At 38.0% G+C, this 16,116-nt stretch overlaps 1 protein-coding gene across 2 annotated transcripts in view; it reads left to right on the top strand.

Annotated features, from left to right (window-relative positions):
- glt1d1 (glycosyltransferase 1 domain containing 1) overlaps positions 1-15,722 on the top strand; it is a 42,510-nt gene extending 26,788 nt beyond the window's left edge. For both annotated transcript variants that reach the window (XM_084087149.1, XM_084087148.1), the window contains exons 9-12: positions 7,313-7,356; positions 7,639-7,759; positions 9,654-9,752; positions 15,265-15,722. In XM_084087149.1, the coding sequence (XP_083943275.1) occupies positions 7,313-7,356; positions 7,639-7,759; positions 9,654-9,752; positions 15,265-15,411 (411 nt within the window). In that variant the 3' untranslated portion in view covers positions 15,412-15,722. The remainder of the gene's footprint in view (positions 1-7,312; positions 7,357-7,638; positions 7,760-9,653; positions 9,753-15,264) is intronic.
- The last annotated feature ends 394 nt before the right edge of the window (positions 15,723-16,116 follow it).

Raw genomic sequence — 16,116 nt, 5'->3', positions numbered from 1 at the left:
GTTAGTTATGTCTCATAGTATAAATTAAATCGTTTAAAGATTATTATGAGTACTGTATGTTTGATTATCGTGTTTGTTTGACTGTTCAGTGATGTGTAGAGCTACTTCACTTTGAAAACATCTGGTTACTGAAAAATAAAAATGCCCTCCACTAATAAGTGTACATTGTTGTAAATTTCTTAGATATTCTATTCCTCGAAAGAAAGTAGTTGACAAGCCCTGGTCTAATTCCAGTTAACACCCATTCCTGCTGCCGTCACCACAGGTAAAGCTGTGAAACGCTTCCACACGTGCTGTATATCCTCTCGTGACTAGTTAACATCTCCAAAAGCCTATAACACACCCTAACATCCTTTTCAAAGGAGCTGTGTCAGTGTTTGCGCATGTGAGCAACATGTTTCTGTAGATTCCAAGGTAGCACTAATTGGATGTAGCAAAGATAACAACATTAGCATGCATTAAGCTGGACTTATCAGAGGCATTTAGAGGCTCACTCGAGCTAGAGCAGTGGAATCATGGAAAGGATTAGGGCTGCGGGGGACTAGCATAAGCTTTGGACTATTAGTAGGCCTGCAGTGTTATATGGTGCTAGGGGAAGCTTGTTAGCTGCTAGGAGCTAATGGCTAGTCCGTGGCAGGCCATCTGCCACTCCTGATTTTGTGCCAAGTCTAGGTGCTGCCATTCTCCCAACCCCATAGAGAGGTCACCCTCCCCATCTGGTTAGAATCAAGACTAGTCAAATATTTTTAGAAATAAATAGATTTTAAAAGATTGAAAAAAGGGAGGAGGAAACAAACAAGCCCATGGCAAAAATTATTTTTTAAATGTTTGCTTCCCTAAGTGTGTCTTGGGAAAAGGATAGAAGAGAAACTGGAACTGGAACTGGAACAAGTCAACACAAGACCTAAAGCCCAAATTACTTCCTTTCTAATCCATTAAAGTTTTACTATAGAAGTCTGACTGCAAATGTTCTATCTGAGATCAAGCACCAATGGTATTTTTGTTCCACCATATTTGTATTCTTTTTCTGGCTGAGTGTCTAAGACAGCCCATGGAACCATATGGTAAAAAGTTGTTAAATTTGGCACACTGATTGGACGGGGTCTAGTGGTGTGTTCAAGTTGTTCTGGGAAGTTTGTATTAACAAGTTGGGAAGTTGTAATAACGACGTCAGGTGCATTCAGATAATTTTGGTCAGAGCCAGATGGCAGCAGTTGAGCTCTATTTCATGTCTTCTTGTGCTTGAATATTTAAATTTGAAACTTTTATTTGTGTACACTCACAATAACAACAAAACTCAAACAGGGTGCGCTTTTTGCATCTCGGTCTCCATGAACTACCTTCTGGAGCACATCACAAAAGTGAATTGAAACTCACTCATACAAGCATAAACTTGCCTCACATGAATATTCTATATGTCTATAGAAAGCTTGAAATGTCTAGTTTTAAATGAACCAAATTCAATATTCTCTGATTATGTAATCCATATGAAAAGTACATTTCTCTCTGTATGTGCACTGTACTGCCGTGATGGCAAGTCGGCATCGTCAACTTCATTTTTGCAGCTGACACTGACTCACTGAACATTTTACTAATTTATTGGTAAACTAGTGTTTTTGTCTCCTTGCTGTTTTTTCAGACACATTCATAATCATTACTTTTGCCGGTGCACTGCGGCAAGCTTTATGTGTTTGAGTGTAAAAGTAGAAGTAAAAATGTATCTGTAAAGTAGAAGTTAGCAATGTTACAATTATAAAATGTGTATTGCATATATTACACATATTACATATATACCCCCCCCCCCCCCCCCCCGTATTTAAGTAATTAAATTAATAAACGTGTGTAAAAAGGAAATAAATGTTGCCAGAGGATCATATAAATACAATATTTGCCATTCTGCTGTTTTGTTCTTCCCATCTCTAAATATTTTCTCATTCCATCCATTGGAAAAACTACACATAAAATTGTTGTCTGAAATCCTCTAAACAGCATTTGCACAATATATTAAAAAATAATTCCTATGCCAACGCCTTACATTCTTCCTTCATGCATTTGAATCAGTCCCTCCCAGTGCCTGCCAACAGATCCTGTCTACTAACTCGTGGTGGCTTCACGGTTCCTTTATTTCTTCCTGAACTTCAGTACCTTGAGTATTTCAGTGTGGCCTATTTCTGCAGCCACCCATCCTCAAGCCCCAGCGATTTCACCACAACGACGCAATGCTTCCTTCTGCCACAAAGTGACTTTTGTTTATGTGCTGTGATGTTTCTTTTGAGATCCACACATCAGGTGGAGAAACATTTTCCTTTTTCTTGTCTATTTGCGTCTCCAGTGATGTTCAAAGGCTTTCTTGTTTGAGTGTGGTTGGCTCCGGGCAAACCGATGACACTGCCAGTTGCTTACATGTTCTTGTAAGCTGTGGTGTGTTTTTGTTTGATAAGAATATCTGGAGAGTGGTAAGACTCATTGTTTCTTTGGGGAAGGGAGGGTTCATATTGATGACATCAAATGGATCCCAGATGTCTTGTCTTTTCCGCCTCCTTTTGGTTTGATTTGAAAATATTATTTAAAGCTGCATTCCTAAAACATTCTGAAACTTGCCTCTTTAGTTACTGTACCTGTTTGTAGGCATTTCTAATTCACAGCAACTAATACATTTCATTTAAATTGGGTTAAAACATTTTTTATTTGTAATTGTTTTGTAAAAGTACAACAGTGAAAACATAATATGCGTTATGAATATACAGTTCTGCTCATAAGTTTATATTCTGCCCCTTGCAGAATATACACAATGTTAATAATATTAGCAAAATTAGACGAATCATACAAATTGCATATTATTTTACATTTCCCTTATTTTGTGTAAATATGTTTTTATTATTATTATTATTATTATTATTAGTATTATTATTTTATTTAGCACTGCCATTTAGAAGCTATATGAGATATTTACGTTTCCCCAGAGACAAAATATGTACAATTTACCCATATCATCCAATTCAAGAAGTTTACACCCACTGGCTCTTAAAGGGTTAGTTCGCCCAAAATTTTTTAAACTTTTCAAACCAAAAACTTTACTCACCCTCATGTCTTTACAAACCTGTAAGACTTTCGTTCAAAACACAAATGGAGATGTTTTAAATGAAATCTAAGGTTTCCATCCCTCCATTGACAGTCTGCGCAACTACCACTTTGACGCTTCAAAAAATTCATAAAGAGATCGTAAAACTAATTAATGTGAATCGAGTGGTTTAGTACAAATTTTCTGAAGAGACACGATCGCTATCAAAAAGATCTTAATTTGAAGATGAACGAAAGTCTTACGGGTTTGGAACGACATTAAGGGTGAGAGAGAATTATTATTTTTTTCATATTGTTCAACTAATGATCAGAACTATATTAAAATTGATAAAAGCACAAAGTTTTGCTAACCTTTTATGCAAACATATTTTCATATACAGTGGGGAGAACAAGTATTTGATACACTGCCACACATTTTGCAGGTTTTCCTACTTACAAAGCATGTAGAGGTCTGTATTTTTATCATAGGGACTCTTCAACTGTGAGAGACGGAATCTAAACAAAAATCCAGAAAATTACATTGTATGATTTTTAAATAATTAATTTTAGCATTTTATTGCATGACATAAGTATTTGATCACCTACCAACCAGTAAGAATTCCGGCTCTCACAGACCTGTTAGTTTTTCTTTAAGAAGCCCTCCTGTTCTCCACTCATTACCTGTATTAACTGCACCTGTTTGAACTTGCTACCTGTATAAAAGACACCTGTCCACACACTCAGTCAAACAGACTCCAACCTCTCCACAATGGCCAAGACCAGAGAGCTGTGTAAGGACATCAGGGATGAAACTGTAGACCTGCACAAGGCTGGGATGGGCTACAGGACAATAGGCAAGCAGCTTGGTGAGAAGGCAACTACTGTTGGTGCAATTATTAGAAAATGGAAGAAGTTCAAGATGATGGTCAATCTTCCTCAGTCTGGGGCACCATGCAAGATCTCACCTCGTGGGGCATCAATGATCATGAGGAAGGTGAGGGATCAGCCCAGAACTACACAGCAGGACCTGGTCAATGACCTGAAGAGAGCTGGGACCACAGTCTCAAAGAAAACCATTAGTAACACACTATGCCGTCATGGATTAAAATCCTGCATGTCCAGGCCCCGTCTGAAGTTTGCCAATGACCATCTGGATGATCCAGAGGAGGAATGGGAGAAGGTCATGTGGTCTGATGAGACAAAAATAGAGCTTTTTGGTCTAAACTCCACTCGCCTTGTTTGGAGGAAGAAGAAGGATGAGTACAACCCCAAGAACACCATCCCAACCATTAAGCATGTAGGTGGAAACATCATTCTTTGGGGATGCTTTTCTGCAGAGGGGACAGGACGACTGCACCGTATTGAGGGGAGGATGGATGGGGCCATGTATCGCGAGATCTTGGCCAACAACCTCCTTCCCTCAGTAAGAGCATTGAAGATGGGTCATGGCTGGGTCTTCCAGCATGACAACGACCCGAAACACACAGCCAGGGCAACTAAGGAGTGGCGCCGTAAGAAGCATCTCAAGGTCCTGGAGTGGCCTAGCCAGTCTCCAGACCTGAACCCAATAGAAAATCTTTGGAGGGAGCTGAAAGCCCGTATTGCCCAGCGACAGCCCCGAAACCTGAAGGATCTGGAGAAGGTCTGTATGGAGGAGTGGGCCAAAATCCCTGCTGCAGTGTGTGCAAACCTGGTCAAGAACTACAGGAAACATATGATCTCTGTAATTGCAAACAAAGGTTTCTGTACCAAATATTAAGTTCTGCTTTTCTGAAATCAAATCAGAAATTTCTGAGAGAATATCAAATTTCTGGTATCAAATACTTATGTCATGCAATTACAGTTTTTCTCAATTGTTTACACACATTTTCTGAAAGCATGCCTCATATTCTCAGAACTCTACACACAAATAAAAAAACACACACACAATGGGCAAAACCCCTCAATTCTCCTGCAAAATGAAACTTTACATTCAAAACAATGTTATTTCTTCTCAAAATGGTATTTTGTTTTCAAATGACACACACAAACCATCATATGAATAGACATTTATAAGAACCAGTTGAACACTGATGTGCTCAATGTAAAACACTATGATGAATGCAAAACACTTCTTCTCCATTCATCATAATGACTTAGGCCTTTTTTTTTTGGCTCAGTGTTACACTTACTACAGACAGTACATAAGTGTGTTGTAAAATATTTGAGAATATTGTTTTTATACTCAGAACACACAAATACACGGTAACAAATACATTTTATTTTTCCCACAAAAACAATGTACACAGTGTACATCCCAACCAACACAAAGTTGGACATACAGTGGTCTACATACAAAACAACAGAAGAATTGACTGTATACAGTTAAGGTGATGATACACAGGGCAACTTTTTGAGCAATGTTACTGGGCAATCTTGCCGAGTGATTGTTGCTTGGGCACTTTCCCATTGAAATACATTTACAATACATTTCTATCTGGATAATTTAGATCGGTCGTGGGCTCTGTGTCTCATCTGGTTGCCCGTTGATGGCAACATTGCCCAGCAACATTGCTCAAAAAGTTGCCCTGTGTATCATCACCTTTACAGTAAAAAAAAAATAAAATTCCAATGTTGGCATCCATTGCTCCATTGAAGAGCTCACCTGTTGCCCTTTTATGCTAAAGCTCTGATTGCTAATTGTAAAACTGTGTGACGGGTGTTTGCCCATGTGATGAGTCAGTGTGCGTATTTGAATGGCAGTGTGTTCCTTGTGAAAACGAGATTTTCTGCATGAAAATTGTGCCAAAAGCAGAGAATTATGTGTAGTGTTTTGAAAAAGGTGTGTTTTAGAACTGCAATTTGAGTGTAAAGCAGGAATTGTGCTTGTAGTTTAGCCGAATTGGTTCAGGGGGTTGGTGAATGAGTTACATGTTGTGGTCATTGTGTCTCAAGTACCAGTATTTGTGTGTAAACAATTGAGAAAAACTGTAAATGCAAATTAATTACTTTAATTTCTGGATTTTTGTTTTAGATTCCGTCACTCACCGTTGAAGAGTACCTATGATAAAAATTACAGACTTCTACATGCTTTGTAAGTGGGAAAACCTGCAAAATCGGCAGTGTATAAAATACTTGTTCTCCCCACTGTATCTTTAAGGATCTTGGATTTTAGGGATTTGTTCCATGTAATGTACAACTATATACACCCGTTTTTACTCCTATTTTCAGTTTTTCATTTAAAATCTAATATAAAGATCGTTTAAAAGCTTTATTCTGTGCTAAATTGCTGTTGCATATAGTTCATATGTGCTCATTTGGGGCATGATTAAACAGCATCTCCTGTGGGAAGGACTGATCACACGTTTTGCTCTTATACAGTAGCTTTATTTTAAGCATTAATCTCTTATTTTGCTATCACTATTAGATTCAAATGTGCATCAAATATCACATTTCACTTAGAAAGAATGAATAGGCAGATAGTGGAATCAAAACAAACAGGATTTGTAGAGAGGCTGTGCCACGCTCACACGCTCATATCATCTTTGACCCAAATTGCTGCGGCCAGCTAATACACGCAAAGCCTTCATCGTAATGAATCAGATTGAGCAACAACCCCGCCCTGACCCTAATCTCTGGAAATCTATGGGATTTTCGAATGAGTTTTTCCCCCCTAGGACAGCTGGCCATGTAGGAAATTATGATCAGTATGAAACGTTGTCTTGTCCACAAGCCATGATTTGGTATTATTGACAGGATTTTACAGGCAGGCAAAAAGAGCAAGAGGAAAAAATCAACAACATGGGATTTGTGCTTTTTATTGCTTATAAGCAAAGATAAGCCATAGGAACTTCTGCATAATAACGAAAAGACATTCATCTCATTTCTCATCACAACACGACCTTAAGTTACTTTTCATGTTGCCTCTACAGGACATGGCCCATGAATCTTGTAAATTAAACTTAGTTGTAGTGATGCTGCAGGTTTTACTGTATTTTGTATGATTATTATAAGACTTCTTTCGAAAAAAACTGGTAGCATCAAACTGATTATTTCTTGTCTAATTTGATTCAAAACACAATATTCAAGAAAAGAACGTAAAGTTGCTTGGAGACCTTTTTGTTTTGTATTTTGTTTTATTTAAAGTTGAATGACATTTAAATTTTCTGTAAATCTTACCCTATAAAGAAATACTATGAAATACTATTTCAGCATTTGGGTGAATATTTTCCTTGTAAATGTATTTCATTAAATATGTGATATTTCATTTTAGATAGATCCAGTGTTTACCGCAGAGGTTGAGGAGAGTGTCAAGAGGTAAATATCATCTCACATCTTCATCCTCCTTCCTTGATCTGCTCTTTTTTACTTTCATCTCCCTCCTTCGGTCTCAAGTACTTGATCTTCAAAGTCTCAGTTTCTCGTTGCTGCCACTAGACCCACTCATACGCACAGAAACATTCATCTGCTTTTTTCAATATTTCTGTATCATTAATCGTTCCAGTATTTTTTAAATTCCCTTTTTAAAATAGGGGAATGCCCCCTTGTAAACTGTTCCTGGATGTTTTATAACATATTCATGAGGTTGTGTGTGTGTAGGTCTGTTGGAGTGTTTCTGGCAGCTGATTTGAGTCAGGAGGAGCTGCATTCTGCCATGCAGAAATCATTTGCCCTGGTCAACTCGTCTCTCTCAGAGGGAATGTCTGCTGCCATCTTAGAGGTTTGTCAGAAAGAACTAATTGAATAAAAATTTGTTTTACAAACCGTTCTCGGCATGGATTTCTCTGGTAGAATGCGTGTAGTGACGTCCCCACTCAGGATTGGTCACTTGTCTGTTACCTGGATAAGATTCTCTGTAGCTGATCATCCTCCATTTTGCTATTTACATCAAATACCGTCTGCAACTCTTCGGTTACCAAGACGATGACTGACGCATTTGTATTGCATTACAAAGAGCCCCACAGTGGTGTACCGGCTGGGCCGGATCAGCACAGAATGGCATGGTTAAAGGTGCTCTAAGCGATGTCACACATTTTTTAGGCCAAAACATTTTTTGTCACATCCATCAAACATCTCCTCACTATCCGCTAGCTGCCTGTCCCCTGAACACACTGTAAAAAACGCGGTCTCTGTAGACAGCCCAGGCTCCTCAAACGGCAAGATAAACAAACTGGCCCAGCCTTGGCCATGAAACATAACAAACAGTGTTCCAGCCAATAACCGACAAGAATGATTTGGGGGTGGGGGTTAGGGGGTTAGTGCATGTGCACATGAAGTGGGGTGTGGAGGAGAGAGAAGCATAAAGAGGGAATTTAGCTAGAGGAGAGATGTCCTAACAGTGACTAACATTAAAATTGTATATTCTTGAGAATTTTGATATGGCCGACACACGACCAAAGAGACGACGTTCTGATGAACAAATAACAAACAATAGGGAAAAGGAGAAGGAACGCAAAGTCCCGAATTTACATCGGAAAAGCGTTCAAAAGGTGACGAGAACTCCGCCGGCAGAAGGGCTTCCAATCCGACATTCAGGTGGCTCTGTTTTTGCTGGACAGGTGTGTAAATTCAGTTTGTTTTTTCTAAATGGTTCATGACTGTTTCAGGAAGCACAGAAGGGAGGGGGAGGGGACGGGATGAGGAGGAGGGAGGGTCGAGCTAGCCTCCGTTTTGTTTTACAATACTTCGAACGTCAACAAGAAGTGACATCACCCAACATCGCTTTGAGTACCTTTAAGCAACAAGAGCGGTTTGGCCTGGCGGTGGAAAAGTGGCTATAGGTATCTGGATACAATATGTGTCACGTGACTAAATGTGTCATTATTCTCACAGTCCACAATACTAAAAGGAAATGGCATTGTCAAATGTATGCACTTGGTAGAGCGTCTTTAAAATGCTGAGTTTCAGTCTCAGTCCGGGCAGAAGGCCAAAACGCATAGAAAAAGATGAATTTCCGGATGTATCCAGATTAGTGTAGATGTATCCCTAATATTTGGTTTGTCCAAGAGAAACCAGTCTGAACAATCATTATTTTTGCTATTGATTTTGATCTCAATACTAGTGCAGGAATCATTTCCAGCAGCTTTGAATCTGTTTGTTTTGCCCGTTATTAGATAGGATATTATGACCACAATATCATTATGTGGATCTAGTTAATCTGTGTTCAAACTGACCAGATTAGTTCAACCCCCAGTGGGATTAATGTGTTAAGTAGCTGTTATCATATTTTCCTCAACAGTTCCACATCTTTTCATTATCCCACAAATGTGAACAAGCCTAGATCTAAATGGCCAATGTATCTACAGAGAATTGAAGTTAAAAAGGTTGTTGAAATTTACAAGAATTTAAAAAATAAAAAGGAAAAGCTTTGTAAATGTAATCATCTAGCCCATAATGCTTGATTGCTATCTTACAGTGAATGATCCTGGAGTTGAAATGGCACTCAGAATATCACAGTAATGGATTGAATTTCCAGGGAGCACAAATACTGATAGAAATCCTTGAATGCTCTTAAGGCGCTTCAGATAAAAAGCACCTGGAAAATGAATAAATGTAAAATGCATTGTGCACAAGGCCAAACAGAGTTAATGTATTGCAATCTGGTGTGTTTTTAGGCTATGGATTTAGGTTTGCCTGTTTTAGCGAGGGATGTTCCTGGAAATGCTGCAATAGTTGAGCACAAGGTCACAGGATTGCTGTACTCAAGCCCTCAGGTAAGATTTACAAACGTTTGGATTATTACTCTGAGTTTGATTTTAATACAGTGAAATCATATCACAGTGTGTTTTATCCGTTACCTCTTTTCCGTAGAATGTCAGTGATTGTGATAAAATTATACAAAAGTAAAATCTATATTTTCCAACGGCCAGATTTACTAAACAGGGCAAATTAGCACTGATGGGAGTGGAAAGTTCTGCGTGTGATCTACTGACGACACACAAATGAAAGAACACAGCCGGATCATTTCCATAATGACCAACGCAATCTACCAAGAGCGGCGCAAATTCAGCGTCTGGTTTAAAACATGCTTTTTTGGGCGGTAAATAACGACGCAAATACCAGTAAATTAAATAGCTCAAACCTTATTAAATCACTTTCCATGATTCATTTAAATACTCTACTCCAATAAATTTCACGTCTGAAAGGAAACCCCTACAAATGTATATGCAGTAAGGTCAGCCGCAAAAATAACTCTGTCCACGTCTGTTCAGCGCTGATTTTTCACTGTGTGTCTTAAGTAAATCCTGACAGTAGTTTGCGCCTGCACAAACTGCTAGTAAATTAGGCCCCAAGTCTTCGGAAGACATATGATTGGTCAATGTGAAAAACATACAGAAATTTTTCCCTCCACTGTATCGTAAATCTCATTAGTGCAGTTTGACGCAGATTCAAATTTGCCACGTTGTGATTGGTCACGAGATATACAAAACCAAAGATGCTTGGCATAATTGATGTCAAACCTGATTTTCAATGCATTACATTTCAATATATGCAAACGTGAATGAGATGAAAGGAAAGATTATTGTTGAAAAACAACTTAAATTTCAGCCTGTTAGTCACATAAGGCTATCATGTGACTTTAGAAGACTTGGAATATATGAGAATACAGACATACAGGATTGTAACGCTGTGATTTTAACCTTTTTATTCCGTTTTTTCAAAATATTGTTACAATTTTATTCTAGAAATCTTTTTTGGCACTAAAAAAGTGTTTTGTTGTGTTGACTCTTCTTAGCGCCGTCTCTGTCTGCTGGTGACTAAGCTTTAACCTGTTTTGGGTCTTTAGGGGGAACAGACAGACTTAGCATTTATTGTACCACCGTGCTAAACGGCTGAGAGGAGTTCAAGGCAGCTTAAAAGGTCAAAGGGTAAAACTTCTATCCCTAAAGCAATCTGCTCTTCGGAGCAATTTCCAACCAACCATTTATCTTGCTTATCTCAAATGTATTAAAAGCAATAGCGGATCTGAAAATCAAAGTCTCTGGAGAAACACAGGAAATTGTAAATGAAAGCATTGGTATTTATTTCATTAGTCAGGGTGATTGTGGTTTGCATGATGCCATTTGGAGGATTAAATGCATTACTGTAGTGGTGAAAATGTACTTACTATTGCACTTACTATTGTCCCATAGTGATTATTTTCACACAGATCATATACAGATAAAAAGTCAACAATACAATGTTTGGACTTGGTATGATATATATAAAAGCTGAATTTTCAGAATCATTACTCCAGTCTTTAGTGTCATGTGATCCTTCAGAAATCGTTCTAATATACTGATTTGCTGCTCAAGATTTTTTTTTTATTATCAGTGATAAAAAGAGTTGTGATGCGTAATATATTTGTGGAAGTTATGTCTTTTGGTATTATAATTGGTAATATAAATGTCTTCACTGCAACTTTTGGTCAATTTAACACACCCTTGCTGAGTAAAAGTGAAAATAACTGACTCTGAAAAACTGTTTAAACTGTTATATACTTTCTTAGTGCCAACATTTTTGTCTTAAGTGTGTCAACATTCTTAGAATGACATCATTTTACTCTTATTCCTAGACTTAAGAATGAGTGTGATTCCTAAAGGTTCCAGGTGTTAAGACTTGGTCTCAGCTCCTAAATTATTTAAGAGTACTGGAGAGGTATCCTAACCTAGTCAAGAGTAACAAGATGATAGCAGAGAGGAGGAGAACACACACTTTCTGAAAAAGATATAGGGTCCTATTTTAACGATCTGAAACGCAAGTAACTTTGTGGGCGGGTCTTGGGCGCTGTTGCTATTATACCGGCGGGATAAATGACTTCTGCGCCCGACGCAAATCTAAAAATTGTTGGTCTGAAGTAGCTTCATTATTCATAGGTGTGGTTTGGGCGTAACGTGAAATAAACCAATCAGAGCGACATCTCACATTCCCTTTAAGAGCAGGCGCGCTTGTTCTATGGCGGATTGCTATTATAACGGCAGTTCACAGCCGAGGAGACTGACGCTCTCGTCAGGGCCGTAAAACACAGAGAAGTGACGTTGGGGATGGGAGAAAGCCACCAAAATTAGCCGCGGTTACGAGTCATCCAAAAATATTTTTAATGATATTCGGGTCGCGGTCGGTCGGGTCGTTTGAAATAAAGAGGCCAATTAAACCTTTGCAATTTATATAGTACTAGACACAATTTTCTATGAAATACATAGGCCTACACTTTATTGGCTGAATAGCTGGCGTGAAGATGACGCACGAGCTCAGTCTGCAGGTAGAGATGGAGGCGGCAAGATAAAAGGTGAAGACTGGGGAGTGGAAGCTCCGCAAATACACAAATAGAAAGAGCAAAGTGTGGGAGACATTTGCCGAAATAATGAAAGATGATGACCAAAGTGCTGGCTTTGTCATGTGTACTTCTTGCGATGCTATTTACACATTAAATAAATAAATAAAAAACGCAATCACCGCTTAACCTAATAAAAAAATATTGACTAATATAGTCTACTGTTATATTATCTGTGTGTCTACAGATTTTAATAGCTTGATACTCTTTAAATATTTTGTTGCATTGTTAAATGTTTCGGTGCATAGGACAAACCTATCCGCGATCCCTCTCCGTGGTTCTGACCAAAGAAGAGCGCTTTGGAATCTCCATTACGCATCATACGCATCATACCTGGGCTGCATTTCCCGATTACATTGTCTCTTAGACAATGTAATCGGGAAAACCAAGTTGCGGGCGGGTTAGTTGAAAACGTCGGTTGGGTGCGGGTTGTTTATACATTGACCCGCGCATCACTGATGGACACCACAATGATTTCCCTCGTGTGTTAATATTTTTCCTTGTAATAATGTATGGTTTTCTAAAAATGAGAACTGCTGCGTCTGTGTAGATGAGAGAAGCAAAGTGTATGCGCGTTGTGCACACGCTACATTGATTATGGCCAAGCATGCGCCCTTAAAATAGCATCTGAATAACATTTGCAACGCGCCACTGACTTTAGACTAGGTTTTTCTTGCTCAGTGGTGGAATTGTTTTCTAAACCTGTAAAATAGCACCAGGGAACGTTTGCGCCGGAACACGCCGCCTCTTTTCGCTGCACTGCCCCCGGGAGCGCAAGTTCATTTCCTAACTTACCGACGAGTGTCTGTGGAGGGAAAAGTCCGCTGTGCGTCGGGTGCAAAATAGGAATGATACATGCATTGGTGTACAAAGTCAATTGCGCTGGGTGTAAGATAGGGCCCATAATGTATCAGAGTTATGTATATTATAATATCATGACGGGAGTTAAATAAACGATACAGGCTTGATCGTAAAGGTATTATATGTAAAAAATGTAATAACTTATCCCACTGTACAAATCAATGCTCTGACTGCAGTAATGAAAGATTAATAAAACAATGTACTAAAAGCATAACTACACAATATGCTTACAAAATCCTTAACACATTTTTAATAATATTTGGATAAAGGGTGAATATGTTAATAATTTCCCTAGACAAGTCATACTTTTTACTGAGAATATTTTGACACTTGAGTCAAAGCTTAAGAACATTTCAGAGGAGTTTTATGCATTGCAAAATCTGCTGAAATTTCTTGTCACTTATTAAATTCGCCTGGCAGCATTTTTTTTTCTGCTGCCCTTTCTTCTCAGCGCCAAAGATTTGTTTAACCATGTGCAGCATAAGTCACATCTGTGCACTGTGCTAAGCCTTGACCTTTATCTTAGTAAGTAGGTAAATGAGAGGTTTAAGACTGGACTATATATTGTCGAAAAAAGACTATCGTTGAGGCTTAAAAGATCTCTGATGATTAGTTAGGCGCTTCACTACACTAACAATGTCAGAAATATCTAGTTAATCAGAAGCGACTGTAAAGACATTTATAATGTTACAAATTATTTCTATTTCAAATAAATGCTGTTCTTTTGAACTTTCTATTAATCAAAGAATCCTCAAAAAATGTATCACAATTCCCACAAAAATATTAGGCAGCACAACGGTTTTCAACATAATGTTACTTGAACACCAAATCAGCATATTAGAATGATTTCTGAAGGATCATGTGACACTGAAGACTGGAGTATTGATGCTAAAATTGTACCTGCTATTTTTGATCCAATAAATGCATCCTTAATGCTGATAATAGAGAGCATAAAATACTGATAGTTAGTGTACATCACTCTAAAGTGGTTTATTTGGTAACAATGATCAGCTGACTCCATTATCCTGAATAACTTGACTCGAACTACACCCAAACTCAAGTTGCCCTCATAAAGAGCCCAGGCACTTCCCACCAGGCCACATCTCTGTCAGACATACTCATTTACACTCTGGTTTCATCATGGTATTGTGTCAAGGGCAGAGGCCTCGGATCTTTCATATGACACAAAAACTGTTTGCCTTTTCCACATGGCTTCTGTTTCCCTGCTGAGCTGAAAGAGAGGTTTATAACCCGTTTAAAGAGTCTCCCATGACACCCGTGGTTAAGAGTAAATAGCAGGGGGTCACTGGAAGCTGAAGGTGTTTAAAGTCGGGTTGAAAGACAAGTTGCAACATGGGCAATTGATATGATGAGTCATTTTACTGTTCTCAAAGAATAACGTTTTTGATATTTTCATCATTTGGATAGGCAGCAGTTTTGTCCATAAATATAAAATGATGTTCTTCATTGATGTTGCTTCATTGATTGATTTCTTATGCTCAACCAAGGTTGCAATTATTTAATAAAAAATACATTAAAATCGATAATATTATGAAATATGATTGCAACTCAAAAAAAAAAAAAAAAACAGTTTTCTATTTTTCCTGTGATGCATCATTACTCCAGTCTTCAGTGTCACATGATCCTTTAGAAATCATTTTAATATGCTGATTTGGTGCTCAAGAAACATAATTATATGTTTTTTTATTATATTATTAATATTATGTTTGTGGAATATGTGATGTGTGCCGATGTACTCATAATTCACCTCACTAAATAAACATACTAAACAATTGAAAATGTAAAAAATGTTAACTCAGTATAAAAACCATTACAGTTATGGAATGTCCTCATAATGATAGGTGTACCAACATGTGTGTGTGAGCGGAATAAACTCTTTGAAAGGGAATTTTATGGAATTTCATGGACAACATTTTTTTTATATTCATATACAAATCCACTGCAGTTGTTTAAATCCAGTGTAAATCCAAAAAAACAGCTGTGCCATCTGAAACATTTTTCAAAGAATTTCAATGTTCTTGTTTCCACAGGAATTTGTAAGCATGTCTAGAAAACTTCTGGATGACCGTGAGCTCCAGGAAAGACTGGTGAGAAATGGAAAGAATTACATTACATCATGCCACAACTCAATGAAGGAGAGAATAACCTATCAGAAATTGTTGGAGACTCTTCACTGACAGTATGATGGGATTAACATTTGTCTCAGGTCTTTAGAACTTTTAAAAAGCGGAGGGCTTTGTGCTCTCTTTTTTTTAGAGCATTGGAGTCTGTATTGCATATTTCATTTGGAAATGCAAGCCTCTCCCATGACTGTAAAGATAACAGTGGCCAAATACTGTATATTTATAGGAAATGTTGACTTTCAGTAGGTATGAAAGGGACATGCATTTTACTATACTGTACATATACTCAGTGCTTAAATTGCAATTTATGAGATCTTAGAACAAGGACTGGTGATGGATCTGGCAGTTTTTCTTTTTTTGTGAAAGTGTTGGATGGTGTTTGCCTTCTTTTGTTTTGGCGTGATGCTTGTTGGTAGTGAAGATTGGGTATAAAAGTGCAGTGCCAGTGTTTCTACAGTAGTTGTTATTACAGTTTTCTGGGTTAAAAAATTGTGTTGACATTTTTTCTAGCAAGAAAGAGTCCTCCTCTTGGGACGATCTCAGCTTGAATTAAACAGACAGCTTGCATTCATGTGTGCATATGTAATATGAAGGGACAGACTAGACATATGACAAACTAAAAATGGCAAAAAATTACTATACTTGATTTCTCTAAACAAATGTAAAGGGAATAGCATTTTCCGGAGGCTTGTGGGAGATCCACTAAAATAAATGGCGGATCCAGTTTCAGAGGTGCCACATCCAGCTTGTTCTGGTACA

This window comes from Abramis brama, assembly GCF_963993115.1.
Source record: "Abramis brama genome assembly, chromosome: 16".
In the NCBI taxonomy this organism is placed as follows: domain Eukaryota; kingdom Metazoa; phylum Chordata; class Actinopteri; order Cypriniformes; family Leuciscidae; genus Abramis; species Abramis brama.
Note: the sequence above shows the minus strand (reverse complement) of the source record. Positions and strands in the feature narration are given on the sequence as shown.